At 46.4% G+C, this 20,591-nt stretch overlaps 1 protein-coding gene across 1 annotated transcript in view; it reads right to left on the reverse strand.

Moving 5' to 3' along the window:
• Window positions 1-18,870, reverse strand: part of SLC35F1 (solute carrier family 35 member F1) — a 201,632-nt gene extending 182,762 nt beyond the window's left edge. The window contains exon 1 of the mRNA XM_054393126.1: window positions 18,668-18,870. Within this exon, the coding sequence (XP_054249101.1) occupies window positions 18,668-18,870 (203 nt within the window). The remainder of the gene's footprint in view (window positions 1-18,667) is intronic.
• Window positions 18,871-20,591: the final 1,721 nt, after the last annotated feature.

The following is a 20,591-nucleotide window of genomic DNA, read 5'->3' on the forward strand; positions in this document are numbered from 1 at the left end:
AGGAGGCAGCTTATTTACAGAGATTATTCTGTTGGCAGGAAAGGAAGCATTACTAAAATGAAACTAATAGAGAACTCAATGCCAATATTATACATAATTCAACAGCACCCCAATTACACTGCCCTTTTATGCTTCCTTGAGTTGCAGAAAGAGATGGAAGAGGCTCTTCCATATCTGTGCCATGGCCTTTATAGCCTCTTGCTCTCCTTCACTGTGGCTGCTCCTCTCTCTCTCCAGGCTGTATTTACAATACAGATTGCAAGCATTTACAAATATCTTTCCTGTTTTGTCATTAAACAGTCCAAGTCTCTTGAGTAGGACTAGTGTTTGCATCCAAGGGAGAAAATCCAGAAGCAAACCAGGGAAATGCCTTGCCTGAGAGGCAGGGACTGCATGTCAGAACGTGGGTAAAAATAAGGAGGCTTTGCTCTACGTTCATACCCTACACTGTCATTATCCCCCTACAGCATTCATCTTGGAATCTAAAAATAACCTAACCAGGGTATATGTGAAATCAGCTGCTCTTCCACTAGAGGGGATGCTGTGCCTCATGTCATTTTCTCTCTGCCTGGAAGATCCATAGCCCTGACAGCCTGACACCATAACAGCAAATCAAAGTCCTGCATGTGGTGATGATGAAGCTGTTGCCTCCAATGGTTATTGTCACACAGAGTAGTCTCAACCACAGCAATCAAATCTTAATCTAAGTTTGTATTTATTTTTAATCAGCCATGTTGCTTTTATAAGACATGCTAAACAGATTAAAGCCTTGGGAAAACAGACCCAGCTCACTTGTCCTTAAAGCCCTTTCAAGCATATACAAAGTAGAGCCTACAGAAGTCAGGAGAGAAGAGACAAGCCAGTGACTCCTCTCAGCAGGCACCAAAAAGCAGCTTTGAGACTGAAATAGAACCACCCTGAACTACTTTCCACCAAGAGACCCGAGCATCTGACCCTTGCCTAAGAATATCTACTTCTGTGGGAAGGACAAGAAGAAGAGGCAGCCAAGCTGGGGAGAAGAAAGAAGGAGAAGCTGCAGGTGGGGGGTGAAGGGAACAGCAGCCACTCAGGGAACAGAGGGAAAGAGGCAACTGACTAATGCTTCCCAACAACAAAGCACAAAAAGGACAACAATAAAACAGAACAGTTTCTCAGCACTAGCCCCAAGGCTGGTGGAACAGGCACGATGCTGCAGGGCTCCAGCAAAAGCTGCCCTGTGTGAGCAGTGCAGGAGCACAGCCAACAGCAGCAGCTCTCACCACACACCACTGTGACTCCCGCCAGCTGTCTGCTGGCCCAGAGGTAGTGAGGACTCAGGGCTTTTAGCAAGAAAAACTCAGGTATGGACCACTCAGCACATGAAACAGAGATCTTCTTTACCACCCCACTAGCTGCACAGTTCATCATCCCTAGTGCAGTTCATCTTCAGCAGGTAGGAGACTGTGGGAGGAAGTGGCTGCCAGCTGGCTGACACCACACAAGAGTGTGGCTTCACCTCACAATTCCAGTCAATTTTCCCCATCACACATTTTTCCACAAACAGAACAGACATCTCCAAGGAGAAGAAGAACAGGTATTATCCTGAAAATGTCACCTGTCTCAAGGCTCCTGATGACCAAGTGCAATGCACACCTGGGAAAGGAATTCCCTCAAGTCCACGAAAAGGATGAGCTACAGCAAGGGTGCTCTGATTCTTACCCTTCCACACAGGAAAGCTGATCCTGGGGGATACAAACTGAATAAACAAGACCTCAGCCTGCAGCCCTTGAACAGCCATCTCATACACTTTCAGCCTGAAACTCTTTGAGATAAGGAGAAGAGACAATGACTGCAAAGCCATACACTGTGGGGTGGGGCTATTGTGATTACTTTTCCTCTGTCTGATCCAGCTTGACCAGTTCTGAAAGATCACACTGAACTTCAGTACATAACATGGAACAGGACTAGTTCTTCAGCCACAGTTTAATTATCATCAGCATCAGGATGCTTCTCAAGTACCAACATGTCAAAAATAAAGCAAGCCAATACTATATCCCTGTAGTCCTTTAAGTTGTGTATTCTGTTGTCTGAGTCTAACCTAATCACTCCAAGCCAAGATATATAGCAGGCATTGAGTGTGAACAGCTATTAATGTTACTGGTAAAAACCTATTTTGTCACAAGGTTTGGCTCTGATCTAGCATAGCAAAGAATGCCAACACCTTTACCCACTGTCTCCAGCAGAAGCAATTACAAGTTTCCACACAGAGATGCTGTGTATACCAATGTGTATGTGTCAAGGTGACATTCATTAAGAGACTGTGCTGAATTGTACCCATGCCTTTGTTTAAGGCTAAGAGAGAATATTGTGCATTTGATAACTTATCCTTTTAAACTTGTTTCCCTTCATGGGTTTTGGTATTGTTTCTTTTTTTTTTTTTTTTTTTCCTGAGAAGCAGTATTAAAGGTTAACAAAGACTTAAATGCCTCCAAGGAAGGAAACAAAACAAAAGAAAACAACTCCTGCAACTTCTAGACAGATTTCCCAACCATTCTAATAACATACAGAGGAAATTAAGGCTGTCTTTCAAATGAATGGGGCTTTAACCCAGAAGACTTTAAAGAAGAATTTGGTGTTCCTGCCCATGACAGATGGGTTGGAACCAGATGATCTTTAAGGTCCCTTCTATGGCTCTATGTATTCACCACTGCTCATGTTTCTGGAATAATGACATAACAACCACCTTCTATTTCTCTCCCATTACACATGCAAACAGACAGATATAGAGAACAGTCATCTTGTAGCTGCTTTTCATTTCCATCCTGCTTACATAAATTAACACAAACAGCACAGTCATTCCCAGTTGCTCTTCTTTAAGGCACAAAGAAAAACCGAAGCCATACACATTCAGTGCTGTAAACTCTCCCAGAACAGAGCAGAAATCCACACAGACCTCTCAAAGCCTGTGCTTGTTACCTCTCCCAGGCACGCAGGATCTGCTGCTCACATGAAGATACAAGCACAGAGCTGGAAGCCACCACATCCCCGTCTGTTTTGATACTTGTTCTTCATAGAAGTTCCCCACGTCTCAGCAAGCCCACAAAGGTGAAAGCCAGTACAACAGCCTATCCCAAGGTAGTCGGGCTTTTTTTTTCCTTTTTTCACAAGTAGGAAAATAAAAAGCCCTCTCCATCCCCTATTTTGAGGTAAAAATCAAATAGAAAGGCGCCTAAGGAGCAGCTTTAACTAGTGTCCTGGGCAATTTACAGGGATTTGTAGTCGACACCAGCCCTTAAAAGCGACGATTAATTGCTATGGCAACCAGGGCATCGCACCAGAGGCACTGGGCTGGGATACAGGGACTGCAGTGTGCCCTCTTACCCACACACGCAGCTCAAAAGGGTCACAGGCTTCTCGAGGGGCTGCATTGTCTGGGTGCAATTAATCCTGGATAATAGACCCTCTTCACTGGTGATGGGGGATTCTGCCCATGCTCCCCCTTCCTTGACAGGAAACTTGCAACTGTGGTGCTGCCCTGGCTTTGGAGGGAGGCTGATATGAGTAGAGGAGAAAAGGGAAGCTTTGGGCACTGCGGGTATGACGTATTCTGGGATCCATGTAGGAATTAATCTTAAGAACCACTTTTTCCTGCACTGCTATTGTATTTTCTTTACTCATAGCACAGGTTTTTCATAGCAAACAGATGCCCCACCTCTTTCAGTACATCACCATCAATGTGTTTATGAAAATGGCCAGTCCCTCTTTTCTCCATGTCCTCTGCTCCTCCCTGTCCCTGCTCACAGGCTCCTTCCTTTCCTCCAGTCTAGACATCAGTTTGATCAGAAGTTAGCTAAAGACCCAGCAACAACAGCCACCTTTTCCAGCCAGGTTAATTCTCTGCTATTTTAGTGAGCTGACTATGAGACATGACAGGTACCAGATCTGGCTTAGCAAAAGCAGAAGGAGTCATTTGGCCAGGTGCAAGGGAGAGACAGAAGTGAGACCTCCTTTTGACAGCTTGTGAAACTGTGACTTAAGAACAAACTCATTCCTCAGCCTTAACTCACATTTATCTCCCCCAGTTCTGTGAAATGGCAATGGCTGAGAGGGGGAATCTTCACATCTGCTAAATCACTACTCTCTCCTAACAACTTCTAGATATGAATTCTGGAGAGGCTGATTAGGAAGTGGATTCCTCACACCACCAGCAGCTTTTTGTTGTTGTTTCTGACTCTCCTATTAAACCAAATCAATCTCTCTGTGTGCATGTGCATTGGTTACATAGTGCTGTATATTCACATCATAACTACTGCAAATAATAGCATCAAGATGCAAACCTCAGAAATTACTACAGGCTCATCTCTAGCACATCTTTAGCTCCTTGACCCATGTTAGCAGTTTCTCATACAGCATGGTAAGCTTCAGCCAGGCTCAGCTCTTCACCAAAGCTCTCTCTTTACCTTGCCACATCTCCAATGGCATGTGTCTTAGGAGGCAGGAGGAGAGGGTAGCTCACTAAAACAACTTCAATCCCCTGTGATATCTTTTGTGTTTAGGTAAAGCAATTCATGGCATCATCTGCAGTGTCAAGAAAGCTCCAGCAGTCCCAGACTTCCTGCTCTCCAGACACTTGTTCTCACCCATGTACCAGCCTCTTCACTGTGCTAGTCCATGTGTTTGCAGCACTGTGATAAATTACACTGGAGAGAAGATCCATCTGGAAATACAAACCAACAACAACAGAAACCTTTCCCACTTTTTTGTTCCCCATCTGGATCAATCCACCAACCTTGTTCTGTCTGACAGCAGTCAAACAGCTCCACCAGCACAACAAACGGGAACAAAGCTGGGGACAGAGAAAAGAATAAGAACTAGCAGCTGGATGTGGAACAGGGAGCTCCTCTGCCAGCTGCCAGAGTGCCCCTCTGCAATTCCATCCTCCTCTGACACCAGTCAGTGCTGTGCCACTGCACAGGCTCTTGGGAAACCTGTTCTTATATGCTGACAGTAGGTACCTGGGATGTGAGATGTCTTTGAGAAGATGCCACCCCCTCCCCTCCCAGACCCCACCTGTGCTGCACACATTAGTCAGTTTGCTTCCTGGCAAGCAGTTGCCCATAAAGTTTCAGAGAAGCACTACAGTAACTGCAGACCAGATGCTTCTGAGTACAACATGGTATTTTATGGCACTCTACAGCATTTTACAAGCATTAACTAATCAACAACTCTTCCATGTAGTTAAGCTTAATTATCCCCATTTTACAGGTGCTCAACCTGACCCAGGGAGGTTGAGAGATTTGCCCAAGGCTGAAAAACCAATTGGTGTCTAATCCTGGACTGTAAATCAGGAGCTGCTGTATATAACTTCTTCACAAGTCCTTTAAATCACCATATTGCCCCTCAAGAGAAGCAATACAAGCTTCTGAAAATAAAAGAGGCTGAAGCCCCTCTACCTGGCCTTCACTGCAACAGATTCACAGAGCTGCATTTGTTCACCAGCTCTCCTGTCACTTTTAGTCAAGCACAGTCAAGATGACATCATGCTCTGGCACTGGTTCCAAACCCCATGACTGAATCAGGCAGGCAGTATTCACAGGGCATGTCCCCCCCTTTCCAACTCAGATGCCTACTTCTGCATCATTCTTACATATGATGGGTTTGGAGGTGGGGTCTTTTTCTCCTCCAGTTTCCCTTTATCACCTGACTGCTATTTTTTTTTTTTTTTATGCTCACTGGTTTTGGTTTATCAGGCTTGAGCTTCTAACACTCAGCAACTGTGGTGCTGCACAAGTGGCACCTACAGTTAAGTACAGACCACAATGATGAGCAGGACACTGAGTGGATACAGCAACTTTTACTGGAAAACGATGGAGAAAGGCTGGCTGGGAACCAGTCACCTTTAAGGAGCTTCAGCTTACAGACCACTGGATGAAACATTGTCTCTGTGCACTTGCAACAGCTGGAGATTTCTCCACAGAACCATTTGGTGAGCTGCTTTGGATTGGATTTAAAGGCTGGGATGAGGTCAGCTGGTCTCCACAGTTCTCTTACAGAATATTTCTGGTCCATACAAAAGAAGGAAGATGGTTTCTCCTAGCACCACTGGTGCTGCAATGGGAACAGAAATGATGGTGTTAGGACTGCTGTCATCAGCACTGGTGTACAACCAGTCTTCAGCTGGCAGTGTGGGCAGAGGTGACCAAAGAGCTTTCTTGCCTCATTCTTGCTCTGGCCCCTGCCTCCCTCACTTCCCACTGTAAGCCTTCAGTAAGTCTTGTCTAATGTTCATGTTCTGGAAGCAAGCAAAGAAGCCCCACATCAGCTGGTCTTTGCTACTGCTCCTCAGTCAAATCCTGCTGTTTCTGAACAATGAAGGCATGCATGGTTGCTGCTCAAAGGAGAATATGCAAAGATAATCTGATTGGCAGCCAACTTCATTGTAACTTTCATTTGTACCTTTTGTTCCCTCTCCTGCTTTGGGCCTGCAACACAGAGCAGCAGCCAAAAGGCATCTCAAAGATCAGGTCTGCTCTGAGAGGCCTGTGATGGTTTGAAACTGTCTTTTTAATTTTTCCTTGCAAAGTTCAGAACAGAGAAAGTGAAAGAATGTAAATAAGTCACTACTGGGTGTAAGAAAGCAAAATAACGATTGTTCTAAACACTTCCATTGGATAGATAGAAATGTTTAAGAACTATTACCCAAAACAAAGTAGGCACTCTGCACATTCTGCGTTCGGCAGTGGGGGCAGTTGCTGGGCTGTCTGGCTGCTGTTTCTTCTTCTCTTCTGGCTGAAGATAACACACTGACCTTGGCAGCTAAGTTAACAACTTTCTGCTTAACTAACTCTGCTTCTCTGTCCAGGGGGGTCTGGGGGGAAGCTCCTGGGAGAGAGAGGCCCCTTTGGGAGGGTCCCCTTGGGGGGAAGCAAAGGGAGATCGGTTGTGCTTTTCTGTTGATTGTATATATTTGTGAATGTCGTGAATTTTGTATATCTGTACATATTCATTGCATTTCATTGTAGATTTTAGACTCTGCTTGTAAATACAGCTTTTCATTTGCTTCCAGACTGAGCTAGCCTGGTTATTGTTGGTGGGGGGGGAATTTCAGCTCACACCGACACAAGGCCTCATCTTGCAAACACCTACCTTGCTCACTAGTCCCATTGACTAGAGCATGGTTATGACAAGTTTGATGCTTGATGTATGGCACTTTGCTCAACCAGAGCCTACATACATGGAAAAAAATGATCATTAAAGGACAAAGAAAAAAAAAAGACTAATTTAAAACTCTTGGAGTGTGTGCATCAAAGTAAATTGCAGCGAAATACTCTCAAGTGTAACAGCATTTTGGAATGTTAGTGGGACCATTCATAAATGAGAAAAGAAATTGGTATTGATCCTGTGGGCTCATGTCTCAATACATCCATGGGTTGTAAAAGTGTAGAAATAAATCTAATAAATTAATCTAGCTGAGTAATAATGGGTTCCATTAACATGGCAATACCTACCAAATCAATATGTATGAACAGTCTCAGACACCAAATTTAACAGAAATTCTTCTACGAGTTAGAATGTGATAGAATTTATTTATTTATAATGAGACATTAAATTTGGGCAACTTGTACTCCATCCTGAGAGATCTCACATGCTTACACACATAGAGAGACACAGGCACCCAATAACTGTGAATTATCAGGGAATTGTTTGGTGACTAAATCTCAAGTAAGCTATTTAGAGCAAAAGAGACCCCGAGTCACAGAGATTTTGCTTGGTTAATACAGATGCAACATAATTCTCCCACTTCTAGCAACTCTCCAGCCACCCCATGGCACTGCATCTTGCCCTCACCACTTTGCCTCACTCCTTGAGTGCATTTCTGCTACTTCGTGGTTGTTCTGATGTCACCTTTTTTGTTCAAATGAGAGAAAACCTGGAATTCTCCTTTTCAATGGCAGTAAGCAGTTCCTTCATACCTGTATAGCAACCATCACAACACCTTGCCCCTGTGCTTCTAGATGAAGTCCTCCACATGTCCTGGTCTCCTGAGCCTCCTCAAAGACATGATTCCCCCATCACTAACCAGACCCAAAAAAAGCACCAACTGGACCCAAAATAAATGCTGGTGAGTACTAAATCAAAGCAAAGCAGCTTTGGTAGAAGAACATGAAGAGGCAAAAGAGTGAAATCTCCAAGGCTGCACACAGATGTTGTCTGCTCTGGAATAAGCCAGGCTGCATTTCTGCAAATATCACAGGATCAAAGGATGTTAGAGGTTGGAAGGGACCTCTGGAGATCTTTGAATCCAACCCCCCTGCCACAGCAGGATCAAAGAATCTAGCACAGGTCACACAGGAACACATCCAGACAGGTCTTGAAAGTCTCCAGAGAAGGAGACTCCACACCAGGCTCTGGGGAGCCTGTTCCAGTGCTCTGTGACCCTTACAGTAAAGATGATCCCTAAAGTCCAGAATATGACCCCTAAAGTCAAGAAAAACAGTCATGTCTCTACTAAGCATCCCCCTCAGCACATCAGGCACCCTACAGCAGGGTCAGGTATCCAAAACCTGACTGGAAGTTACCCATGCATATCATAGAGTGGTTTGGGTTGGGAGGGACTTTAGAGATCATCGAGTTCCAGCCATGGGCAGGGACACCTTCCACTAGAGCAGGTTACTCAAAGGTGGATGACACAGGAAAAGAAAGCACTTCAGCCTGCTCACATGAATTTGGGTGCTGGATTTTTACCCACCAAGTTAGATGAAGCTGGGAATTTTTTTCTGCCTGGCAGTACTTAATCCTCATACTCAGCCTGATGAAAATTATATCTATAATATTGAAGCTTTATTTCCTTCAGGTATCAAATCCCATACCCATTAAAATATTTTCCAGCTCACTGCTCAACTCTTCCCAACCTTGTTGCTATTTGCTGTCCTTCCCCACTTTCAATCTAACCAGGACAGTCCCCACAGAACTCAATATACTGGCAGCAGGGAGTTAAAAAGCCATAATCAAAAGCATTTCATGTCTGGAGCAGCAGCAGAGAGAGAAAAGGAAAGGAGCAAGGGAAAAGCAGCACTTATTCAGTTTCATTATGGTGCTCAGCTCCTAAGAAGACATTTCAGAAGGTAAATGGCTCAAAATCAGGCTGCAGAAAGCACTGAAAACACAAAGCTATTTCAACTCCATAAAATATTTGAAATTAGAATAACCACAAGCTAATTTTATTAAGTATTTTCCAGTATTCTTCTAATCATCATAGCAGGAGAAAAGCAAAGATCCACACAGAAGATTACAGCACCCTGGGGCAGCCACAGAGTCCCCTGGCTAGCCAAAGATCCAAATCTTGGTAAAAAAACAGATAGCACAGGACAAAGTACAGCTTATGCCATACCCCTGTCAGTGTCTTACTTCAGGCCTCTGGAAGAGTTAGGTATTTGCCTTCTCTTTTCAAATAAAGGCAGAGAGAAGTCCCCAGCTTCTACCTCATAGCCACCACTCTCATTCAGCCCATCTCCCTCAAGGTCCTTCTTCCACTGCAAGGGTATGAGCTAGCAGCCCCAAGGCTAATTAAGGATCAGTGGTTTAGTTACTAGGCTGGAAAGATCAAGGAGTGGAGCTGCAGAACTCTCTTCCTCTTCAGTGAGGTTGATGAAGATATATCAGAGCAAGAACAGACTGGCATCTCCCTCTCATGCTGCAGGTGGGTTCCTCTCCATGTCATCAAATGGGGGGGAAATGTAGTCCTCTCTTAACTCATTTTCCATTTGATGGGTTCCACAGAAAGCAGAAAGGGTCAGGTCACATCAAAACACTTGCCAGATGAGAAAAGTAATGAGAAAGAATGTGGCATGGAAGACAGCACCATGTTAAAACTAGTGGAGCCCAACAACAGCCAGAGGAGCCAGCAGGCTTCTGGACTCACATGCAATGATTTCTTTGACAAATAAACACCAGAGAGGGCTAGGTAAACTAATGGCCATCACTATAAATGTTTCCAATTTTTTATTTGGTCTGTCATCAGCTAATACTGGCTTACAGGTTGCAATTAACACTAGGGCTTGGGAGGTATTAATTATGGGCTTGCTACTGGACAGAAATTACCTCATTTATCTGCATTAGGGACACAGCAATCTGTTTCAAGCATAGTGTGCTTTTGTAAATGAACATCTTGAATCCTGAAATGCCTTGGGAGATGAGCTGAGCAAAAAAAAAAAAGAAAAAAAGCATCTTCTAGTTTCAAACTTTTAATTTTCCAAACTTTTCCCATGTTTCATCAGGACAAAACCATGACCTTTTGAGGTTCTTCATCTCAAGGGAACCTCACACTCCATGTGTTCGCAGCAGCCACCAGGGATGCAGCAAAGCAGAGTAAAATCTGGTCTCCTGCATAAGCAGTCCCACCACCAGATTACCATGAAGTCTTATTCACTCTATAAAAAAAAAAAAATCTAGTCTGGGTGTAAGAAATCTTGCTGAACATGCAGTCTTGAGAAAATTCAATCCTTCTTGCCAATGTTTTGAGTCATCTACATTTTCTGACAGGACAAAAGAGAAGATTCACTATCTGGCTCCTGTGCTCATAGAAGCCACCACAAGTCAGTCTTCTGAAGGTGGACCACAGTCCCCCACATCCCCACAAGTCAAAAACAGTGTAAGGAATGAACTGACCATCACACCAAGGGAAAACTGAAACTAGAGGTCAAAATGACTGCAGTGGCTACAAACAGAAAGCTGGCCTAGTCAGTATCACTATTTTTTACTGGCACCTGCACACACAAATGGTGTCATTTGTGAACAGGCCTTTCTGGTGAGATCAAGGGTCACATCCATCCCATCTAGGTAATTATTTGGATAGCACATCCCAAAATGCAGGCACGCTCCCTGCAGAAGTACAGCAAAGTACTGCTGCAGAAGTGCTCTGACCAAGCAGGACCAGGCTGTGGGGATGCTCTCTCCTCAGATCTCTTGCTCTTTAGTTCAGCTGCAGGGAGGAGAATGTGATGCAGGGGAGTCAAACCTGCTGCCTCAATCATCTGGTGTCTCTCAGAGCAATGACAGAGAACGACTATGTATTAAAGGCAGGCTTTCTTAAATCACGGGAGAAACCAAGTCAGAGAAAGCTGAAAACCAAGCTTCAAAACTGCCATGTTTTCAGTAAGAATCCCAGAGAGATGGGTGACAGACATAAATAAGCAGAGACAGGTAGATTAGGTGGTTCACAACATGAATTTCACAACCACCAATACTTACACACTTTACAGTCATAGCAATTTACGAGTCCCCATCCAGCTGTTCTTGCAACAGGTGATTTCAGCTGAGTTCTCTGATGGTTTGAGGGTTTTTTTTATAGTATTTTTAAGTCGATCTTCTTCAACAAGTTCTTTTTCCTAAGCTTTCCTGGTAATTAGCCCTAATCTGTATTCAAGTGCTGAGCTGTAAGCCTATCTGCTGACTTAAAGGAAGGGAACACCTCACTAATAGCCCCAGTGTTTCCCTCTGCCTGCAGAAACAACAGCGATAAGGACAGAGACTCCAGCCATCCCCAAAGAGACAGAGCCACAAAGAACTCCTCTGATCGTTGCTGGCATCTGGCCTTCCCCTCATTAGCACATTAAAGCTGCTCTGTCCATCCCATAAGAGCCACTCTGTCCATTCCTCCAGCTTTCTCTATGGAGCCATTTACGATGCTGCTCCTTTGAAACCCCCTTAGTTCAAGAGGCAGCAACCCCTTCCCAAAGCTCACAGCACAGCCAGTGTCAAAAATTCCCACTCAGAGACAGGCACCCAGTTAATACCAGCCATCTGAATGTCATAGGTAGACAGAAGACACCCAGATATTTGTCCTTCCCAAACTGCCCCTCCTAGGGAAAAGTCTTTCCCCAGTCAGTGTGTGGGATGCTGGGTTTAGATTACCCTGCACTTACCATAGCAAATCACTCCATACAATTCCTGTTTCAGAAAAGGACCAACAGGGTTTGTATCTCCTAGGGTGCAAATCCTCAGGAGCAAAAACAAGACAAGGGAGACAAAGATTTCCAGCACTGACACCAAAACATGTTAGGAAACCATGTTCTGATGCTTTGAAACCACACCTGGACAAACTCCCAGCAGCAGTGTGGATGCTTTATGTACTTTAACTCACTTCCACCCCTAAATCAAAGCATTCCTAAGGCATGCCAATAAGTGTGCACTGAAAGAAGTTGTTTGGAGGAGAAGGGGAAAAGCGGGCTGAGGGAGCTGGGGTTGTTTAGCCTGGAGAAGAGGAGGCTCAGGGATGACCTTTTTGCTCTCTACAACTACCTGAAAGGAGGTTGTAGACAGATGGGAGTTGGTCTCTTCTCCCAGGCAACCAGAACCAGAACAAGAGGACAAAATCTCAAGCTGTGCCAGGGGAAGTTTAGGCTGGAGGTGAGGAGAAAGTTCTTCACAGAGAGAGTGGTTGGCCATTGGAATGTGCTGCCCAGGGAGGTGGTGGAATCACCGACCCTGGGGGTGTTCAAAAAAGGACTGGACGTGGCACTTGAAGCCAGGGTTTAGTTAGTCATGAGGTGCTGGGTGATAGGTTGGACTTGATGATCTCTGAGGTCTTTTCCAACCTTGTTGATTCTATGATCTTTTTGTCCCATTTTACAAGTATTTCCCTTATGCACCCCATTTATTGGGAATGTAGCTGATTTGCAGAAGCCACTTGCTTTTAAAATGTCAATTACAAGTAAACTAATGTGAAAAGAAAACAGAGGCAAATTTTTCATCAGTTCATTTCTATATCCTCTACCAGGATGCTTTCTCACAGGCAGATATGACCTTCACATTTCCACAACCAAAAAAATACTACCAGCAGGTACAAGAAAGACAGAGCAGTTGCTTTCTCTACACTCTGAACTATTTTTCTTTGACTCAGAATGGCATAAATATTTCTATCTGAAAGCTACAGCTACCTGAATTGGGCTCAGACTCATTCTTCTACAGTCACTGTTATTCTGGGTGGACTTTGAGAAGGTATTTGTACTTTTAAAGAATAAAAATCCCAAAGGAATCCAATCCCTTTGTTCTGAAGAAGAAAGTGAAGCAACTGAAGGTTATGAATCCTCAACTCTTCTTTTTTTTTTTTTTTTTTTTTGGGATTTCACAAATGATATGTTTGATCCTTGACTTGCTTTTCATACAGGAAAAATGCCATAAATTATTTGGTTTGTTTGCCTCTCCTATCAGTCAGCTGAAAGATGTTATTGCTTTGGGGCAATGAAATATGTGGCCTCGATTTCATTATTATTCAGTTTCAAGTTCTTTTTAGTACATAAACTCCCTCTGCCTGTGTTACTAGGTTAAAAAAAAAAAAAGTTAAAAAAAAGAGTGGGTTATAGCTTTTGATACTTGAGGTGTCATTTAAACAGCTCTCATCTCTAAAGAATTAGCAGCCTTGACACATGGTTCAAGTTCAAAGTTAAGTCAGGTAGTGGTCCAAATTCTTTCTTAATTCCATTACCAGGGATGAGTTGGGCCTGTAAAATACTAAAAAGGCAAAAGTTTTATTGAGGCTACACCTAAACAGCCAGGCTTTCTGCCAAGCAGAATTCAAATTGCTTTTCTTTATAGAATTTTGCTCAATAAATCACTGCCTCGTTTAATGAAATTATACTTATTAGCAATATTATTTTTAATTCTTTTTCCTCAGAAAGACCATTAATTAATTATGGTAATTAGGCTATACACTGGCTTTATGCACAAGGCTAAAATTAATCTGATAAAGTGAATAAGTGAGCAAAGTGGAAAGGGCCTCAACATTGCTTCAGCAAAAGCTTTTGCAATTCACTTATGCAGAGAACGTAACTACAAAGCTCTGTAAAAGATGGCATGGGTCTGAGTGAGTCTGAAATTACTCCATGTGCCCTGGGACAGGACAAGGGGCAGTGGATGTAAACTATAGCACAGGAAGTTCCACCTCAACACAAGGAAGAACTTTACTGTAAGGGTTCCAGAGCACTGGAACAGGCTGCCCAGAGAGGTTGTGGAGTCTCCTTCTCTGGAGACTTTCAAACGTTGTCTGGATGTGTTCCTGTGCCACCTGTGCTGGATTCTGTGGTCCTACTCTGGCAGGTGGGGTTGAACTTGAAGATCTCCAGAGGTCCCTTCCAACCCCTAACATCCTGTGATCCTGTGATCATGCCTCTAATATTCTGATATGATTTTTAGGAAACTTGTGAAAAATTCCAAGAGGCATAACAGAGAGCAAGAAAAGGCAAATGAACTTTAAAAAGCAAGGCAAGGCACAGCTAGATTGTGTAGCAAGTATTCCTTAAGAAAATACTGAAAGACAGAAGTGGGTAAACCCAGAACAATGAATGTGCCACCCAGCTTTCTAAAACAAAAAGTCCTCACCAAGGAAAGCAATACAATAGCAGGATCTTAAAGATCACTTTGGAGACCTGAGCTCACTGACACAGCTATGGCATTCTTTGCTTCCCGGAGTAATCTCATTACTTGGGTAAAACCACTTTGCCAACTAGTACCTAAAGATATTAACTCATTTTCCTTGCAGAAACTTCATTTTCCTTGTCCTAGTGCCTAGGACTGCAGAGATAATGTCCATGTACAAAGGGGTACCTCATTTATTTGCTTTCATTTACGTAAATAACTTGCATCCTCCACAGACATCACCTGACAATCTGCTCCTCCAGTGTTTCAGCCATGTTTACTCTCTGCCTAGTTCTTCTAAGAGGTCTTCCAGCCTTCCCAACATGAGATCCACCTGTAAATTATTTCAAAAAGCTTCAGGAACCACAGACAACATTTGGTAGATGATTCTCTGCCCTTGATGCTTCAGGTCACTCAGGGAGTACAAGGAAGAGAGTCAAGCCACCTCTCTGTGCTGTGACACAGCCAGAGAGAGCAGGTTCAGACCTACCAGCAGGTGTCTCTGAAATATGCAGGTGGCAGAACAGAGGCATGGAGAGCCACGGAACTCCAAAGAACTCCAACTGCATGATTTCTCCTTTTTTCCCTGCTTCCCACTATAGGTGGGAGGCAACAGGGAGCAGGTGAGTCACTGCTTATTAAGCGGTCCTCTACAAGCAGACAGAGTTGGTGGAGTCCAATTTTGACTTTGCAGAGGCTGTGGGGAAGCAAGCAAGCAATCAAGCAGCCGACATCTTTTTTTCTCTCCCCTGCAGTATAGCAAGGCAGGGTCAGACAGGGATACCTGCTCAGCAAATGTCACAAGGAAGGTACCTGCAGAAGGTACCAGGCAGGGCCCTGCAACTGGGATCCATGGACCACGGGTGTGAGTCACAGGTCCAGCAATGTATTTGCTGTATGTATTCACCATGTTTCCCCTTAATGCAACAGCAGTTCAAAGTCCTCCTCTTCAGACTTCAAAGACAACAGGAAGCTTGTTCCTGTTGCCACAGATCCTGTTCACAATGCCTGGCAGCTCAGAATTTATACCCAAACTGTTCCAGTCAGCCCCACAATTTCACTGAGCAACTCCAGCCCCCCTTGATTCTGATCCTTCAGTTTCGTGGTTTACTTTGGTTTTCTGTTATGACAAACTTTTTCACAGACTGCAATATTTACTGTGATCACCTTTACAGTCAACCAGCTCTGATTTCAGCGTTTTCTCTCTAACACCCTGGAGAGGGTGTTACAGAGTTTCTCTATTACCTCGGGATCTACTGAGTGGCTAGGCAGGAGGTGTGGGAAGGTGGTGATAAAATAAGTTTCCAGAGCTCGTAAAGCAATTTTAAGAGAAGCCTTCAAGAGAAGCAATTCAGGAATCACCAAGTGCCTGGTGACCAACCTACCACACATAAAGCAAGACAGAAATAGTGCTCAGCTCCTGTCAGTGTCTATCATCATTCTTCTGCTTTCCTGTTTCCTCCTTTAACATACCAGACTCTGCCCCCACCCTGGGGACAGACTTTCTAGTAGGGCCTGTAGTGACAGGACAAGGGGTAATGGTTTTCAACTAAAAGAGAGTAGATTCAAACTAGAGATAAGAAAGAAATTTTTCTTATTATGAGACTGGTGAGACACTGGAACAGGTTTCCCAGAGGTGGCAGGTGGTACCCTGCCCTGGAAACACTGAAGGTCAGGTTGGACAGGGCTCTGAGCAACCTGATCTAGTTAAAGATGTCTCTGCTCATTGCAGGGAGAGGAGACAAGACGACCTTTGAAAGTCCTTTCTGACCCAAACCATTATATGAGTCTACCAGCTACAAGCAGGTTTCTGGCAATCTTTTTATTTTGTTGTCAATCTTTTTATTTTGTTGTCAATCTTTTTATTTTGTTCACCTGCCTGAGGAGCTCCAAATTTGTCTAGCAGAAAACAGAAGCATGTAAGTTCAGCTCAATGAGTCAATCAGGAACCTTTCACAAGTGAGTCTCAAGGAAATGGTGCACATAAAGTACAGACAGCATGGAGAAAGCACTGCCCTTTCCCACTGAAAGAAGCCAGTGCTTGGTTTGTTCTGCACTCCTACCTCTCTAGGGACATGGCATGTATATTTCTTCCTTTCCCTCACACATTTGCATGCTATTGTTTCCACAGAAGACACAAACATAAACGTTGTGCCAGGATTCATTTCACTGTATCAACAGAAATATTGCATGAAAGCCATGATGTTACACGGGCTGAGTCTTCAGTTCTCATGTAAAGTTGAAGGAAACCTAACTCAGGCAAAATTTCCCTTGCTACAGGCTTTGGGAAGATTCTCCTACACAAAGGCCACCTTAAAACACCCCAGTCAGAGTCTTCTCCCTCTCCATAAATCACAGGAATTTGGAAAAAAATTACTATCACTTCATTTTTGAGGAGAAAAGACTATGTTCACCAAAAATTACACAGGCTCCTGTTCATTAGGATACTCCTCTTGAGTGGTGGAAGATCTCATTTCCAGAGCTTGTGAATCAGAACAGGGATCTGAATTTTGGTCACTAGACTCAATTTCTATCTCTTTTTCCTTTCAGAAAAAAAACTCCTAGCTATGACAACCACGGTCAACTCCTTGGCTCCCCAGAGGTCACTATTACCACCCTTGAGGAGGAGTACTTATTGCTTTTCTATCGGATCCCCTCACCACACCTCCATATGTCTCCTGCTGCCCCTGAGAAAACTTGGTTACTCTACTGTCTTATTTCAGGACTGACACCCAGCTAAGGATGACCAAGCAGAAGGAGAGCTGGATTTTGCAAGCACAGGACACCTAAGATGACAGAAATGGTGGAGTTGAGGAACTGAGAGTCTCAAGTGCACATGTGCAAGAAAATGTGTAATTGAGTTTGAGCTGAAGCAACTCTTACTCGTTCCAACTTCTCATGCTCGAATAACAATAACTGATGCTTTTGAGGATACTCCTAGAATTCTAACAGTTAATTAACTGCATATAACAGCAATGATCTGTAAGCAGTTAAATACCTTCAGGTATTTGTAACAAAGATAGTAACAATTATAGTTTCCTAGTGCTTAAAAGCTTGGGTCAGAGACCTTCCTCTTCAAAACCAGTGCCTAGCGCCTCCATAGAGAAGAGCTGTTTCTCTCAGCAGCTCATCCATGTTACAGGTATGTGGAACTAACGCGGGGACAATAAAGCTGACACTGTAGGCACCATCCCATTGCTGCTCACAAAGCTGCAACTGCTCGGTTCAGCACGCAGAAGTCATTAGGCAGAAGTGATGACTTCAGTTGGCTTCTCATACCGGAGCTCAGAGCCTCTGTCTGGAGAAGCGCAACCAGCGAGGCTCTGCACAGATCGTTTTCTTGTAAAAACCTTAGCCCTGGTCAAATGCAGCGCAGAAGAAACAAGTGGCAAAGAGGAAAGCGTGAAGGACTTCAGTAAGATGGTTCCAGTGTTTTCCTGCGCGTTCGGTGCAAGGATTTACCGCGAGTAGGCTGCAGTTCTGTCTTTGCACTGACAATCCCGAGCCACACGCACGGGCGGCCCGAGCAGCTCGGCAGCATCCCGCTGCTGCAGCCGGAGGAGCCCCGGCCAGGCGAGCTGGTGGGAAACCGGGCAAAAATCCCACACGGGGCCACTGGGCACCAGGGAGCATCGGGTCCCACCCGGCCGCTGCCATGGACCCCCGCCGCGGGGCTGCCCCGTCTCCGCCGCTCCCGTCGCACGGATGCTGCGCTCCAACTTCCCCGGCGGCACCACGGGCACCGGCCGGGCTGCGGCAGCGGGGACGCCGCTTCCCTCCTCTCCACCGCCCCTTCAGGGCTCCGCGACGGGCCAGGAAAGCTGGAGAAGGCGGGAGGCGCTGGGATCCCGCTGTGGGTGTGTGCCTGCGGGCAGGGCAGGCGTGACCGGCACCGGAGCTGGCCCCGGCGCTGGTCCCGGCGTTAGCCCTGGCGGGGAGGGAGCCGCGGCCGGAGCCGCACCTCACACTGCCGCCTCGGAGGCAACAATGGGCCGGGGGAGGCTTGGCGCCGCCGCCCCCTGCCCCCGGCTGCTGCGGGGAAAGGCGCTGCCAGCCCAGACGAACCGAGCCGATCGGAGGCAAGCCAAGCAAACCTCCCTGCCGGAACCTTTGTGTCCCCCGCCCTGCTCCACCCCGCCGAGAGGGCCGGGCCGGGGGATGCCCCGACAGCCGCCCCCGGGACCTGCGAGCCCCAGGGTGAGCAGCGGCAGGGCGGGAAGCCGCGGTATGCTCTGCCGTGCCGCTGGAGCCCCGTTCCATCCCCTGGCCTCACCTGTTCAGCACTTTCCTGATCCTCTGGCGCACGCTGGAGGAGGGAACGGAGATGCCGCTCCTGCCGCCGCCGCTGCCGCCCTCCGCCGGCAGGTTCTCGATGGTGGCCACGACATGGCTGGGCTGCGGCGGGTGGTGCGGCGGCGGCGGCGGCTGCGGCGGCGGCGGGTGGCGGTGGTGGTGGTGGCGCTCGGGCGAGAGCATCGCGGCGGGACTGCGCCTCAGCGGAGAGCGGGGAGCATCCCGGCGGGAGGGCGGCGGGCGCTGCTGCCGCCGGCGCTGGCTCCCTCGGCTTCCGGGCAGCGCCAGACCCTCGCCCGCTCCTCCCTCACTGGGCTGCCATGCAGCGAGGGGCGGGCTGCCGCCGCCAGCGACTTGCCGCTCACGGTCGACGAAGTGGCAGCAGTTGGGCGACCCTCCTCCTCCTCCTTCCACACCCCCCGCGCCTAGCCGGTGCCTCCCCCCGGCGGAACCGTCGCCGCCACCGCTTCCTCTATCTCCCTTTGTTCCCCGCTCGCCGCCGCCCAGCGCACGGTTGCCGCTGCAGCCCAACCCGGCCCGTTCCGGCAGCGGCAACGAAACCCCCTTGGAGGAGCCGTGTGCGGCGGCGGCCGCCCCTCCGCGACGCGTTGCCGCCGGCAGAGCGCGGCGGAAGCCAGCAGAGGGCGCCAGCGGCAGCGCTCCCTCGCGCCCGCGGGGCCTGTGCAGCCGAGGGGGAATCGCGGCGGCCCCGGCAGGGCACGGGAGGGGGAGTCCCTCGGGGGTCCCTCCCCGGGGTGTTGAGTCCTGCCCTGGGGTGGGGGCTCCTTCTCCCGGATCTGGTGCCGCCGTCAGGTCCCCTGCCCGCTGAGCTCCGGCTGGCTGGCAGAGGGGCGAGGTGGGAGCTGGGCAGCTGAGCATTTTGCTTGCCCCCAAACTTCATCCCATTAACCACTCAACAATTTTCTTTTTGGGTGATTAGTTGCCTTTTTGTAGTGGTTTGTTTGTTTGTTTGTTTTTGGCAGGAAATTGGCACTTGGCTCTTGACTACAGCCACGAAACATCACACTTCCTCCCTCTGTGTGCACACCTAGGAAGCTGCTGTCCATTTGTCCTCTGAACCTCTGCTTGCCTGCAGTGATTTGGGAAAGGTGCAAATAAAAAGTGCCTCTGAAGAGCACCCTTCACTCTTATACTGCCCAAGAGGCATGTCAGGGTCTGCGGGAGGGATGGCACTCGCTGTGAAGTTCAGAGCTCCATACATCTTTCATAAGGACAGTGCACTTCAAGTTCATGTCTGAGCCAGGCTTGCTCCAGACTGTTGTGTTATTTTCTTTTACAGGCGTGGAGTCTCTCTGAAAACAAATGAGATTAACGTGGGTTTGATATTTCTTACCCTACAGAGAAAAATATTTAATTATAACCCATCACTGAAAGGGTTCTCAAACCCTGGAACAGGCTCCCTGGGGAGGTAGTTGAATCCCCCATCCCTAGAGGTGTTTAAGAGGCAGAGATGTGGTGCTGAGGGAGATGGTTTAACACCAGACTTGGTAGAGTTAGAGAACGGTTGGACTCAAGGATCTTAAAGATCTTTTCCAGCCATAATGATTCTATGATTCTATGACTTAGGATCAGAGGAAGTAAAATGTATACATCCATATGGATATACATACACATACCTTTGAAACTGATCACATCTTTCTCAAACCTATTACCTGATACTTTTGCAAAGACCTGTAAGTGAAGTAAACTTGAAATTTCATCTTTTCCATTCTGTTGTGTAAAAAGCAGGTTACAAGGCTGTGTAGTATCCCTCTGGGAAATCAAATGGATGCAATGCTTGAAATTACTTTTCCTTTTTTTTTTTAATGACTAGATTTCAGGCCAATAATGTCTGTTCATAAGAACTATTCCTTTTGCCAATATTAATTTTTAATACATCGGTT

The sequence above is a fragment of the Indicator indicator genome, chromosome 27 (assembly GCF_027791375.1).
Source record: "Indicator indicator isolate 239-I01 chromosome 27, UM_Iind_1.1, whole genome shotgun sequence".
NCBI lineage: Eukaryota > Metazoa > Chordata > Aves > Piciformes > Indicatoridae > Indicator > Indicator indicator.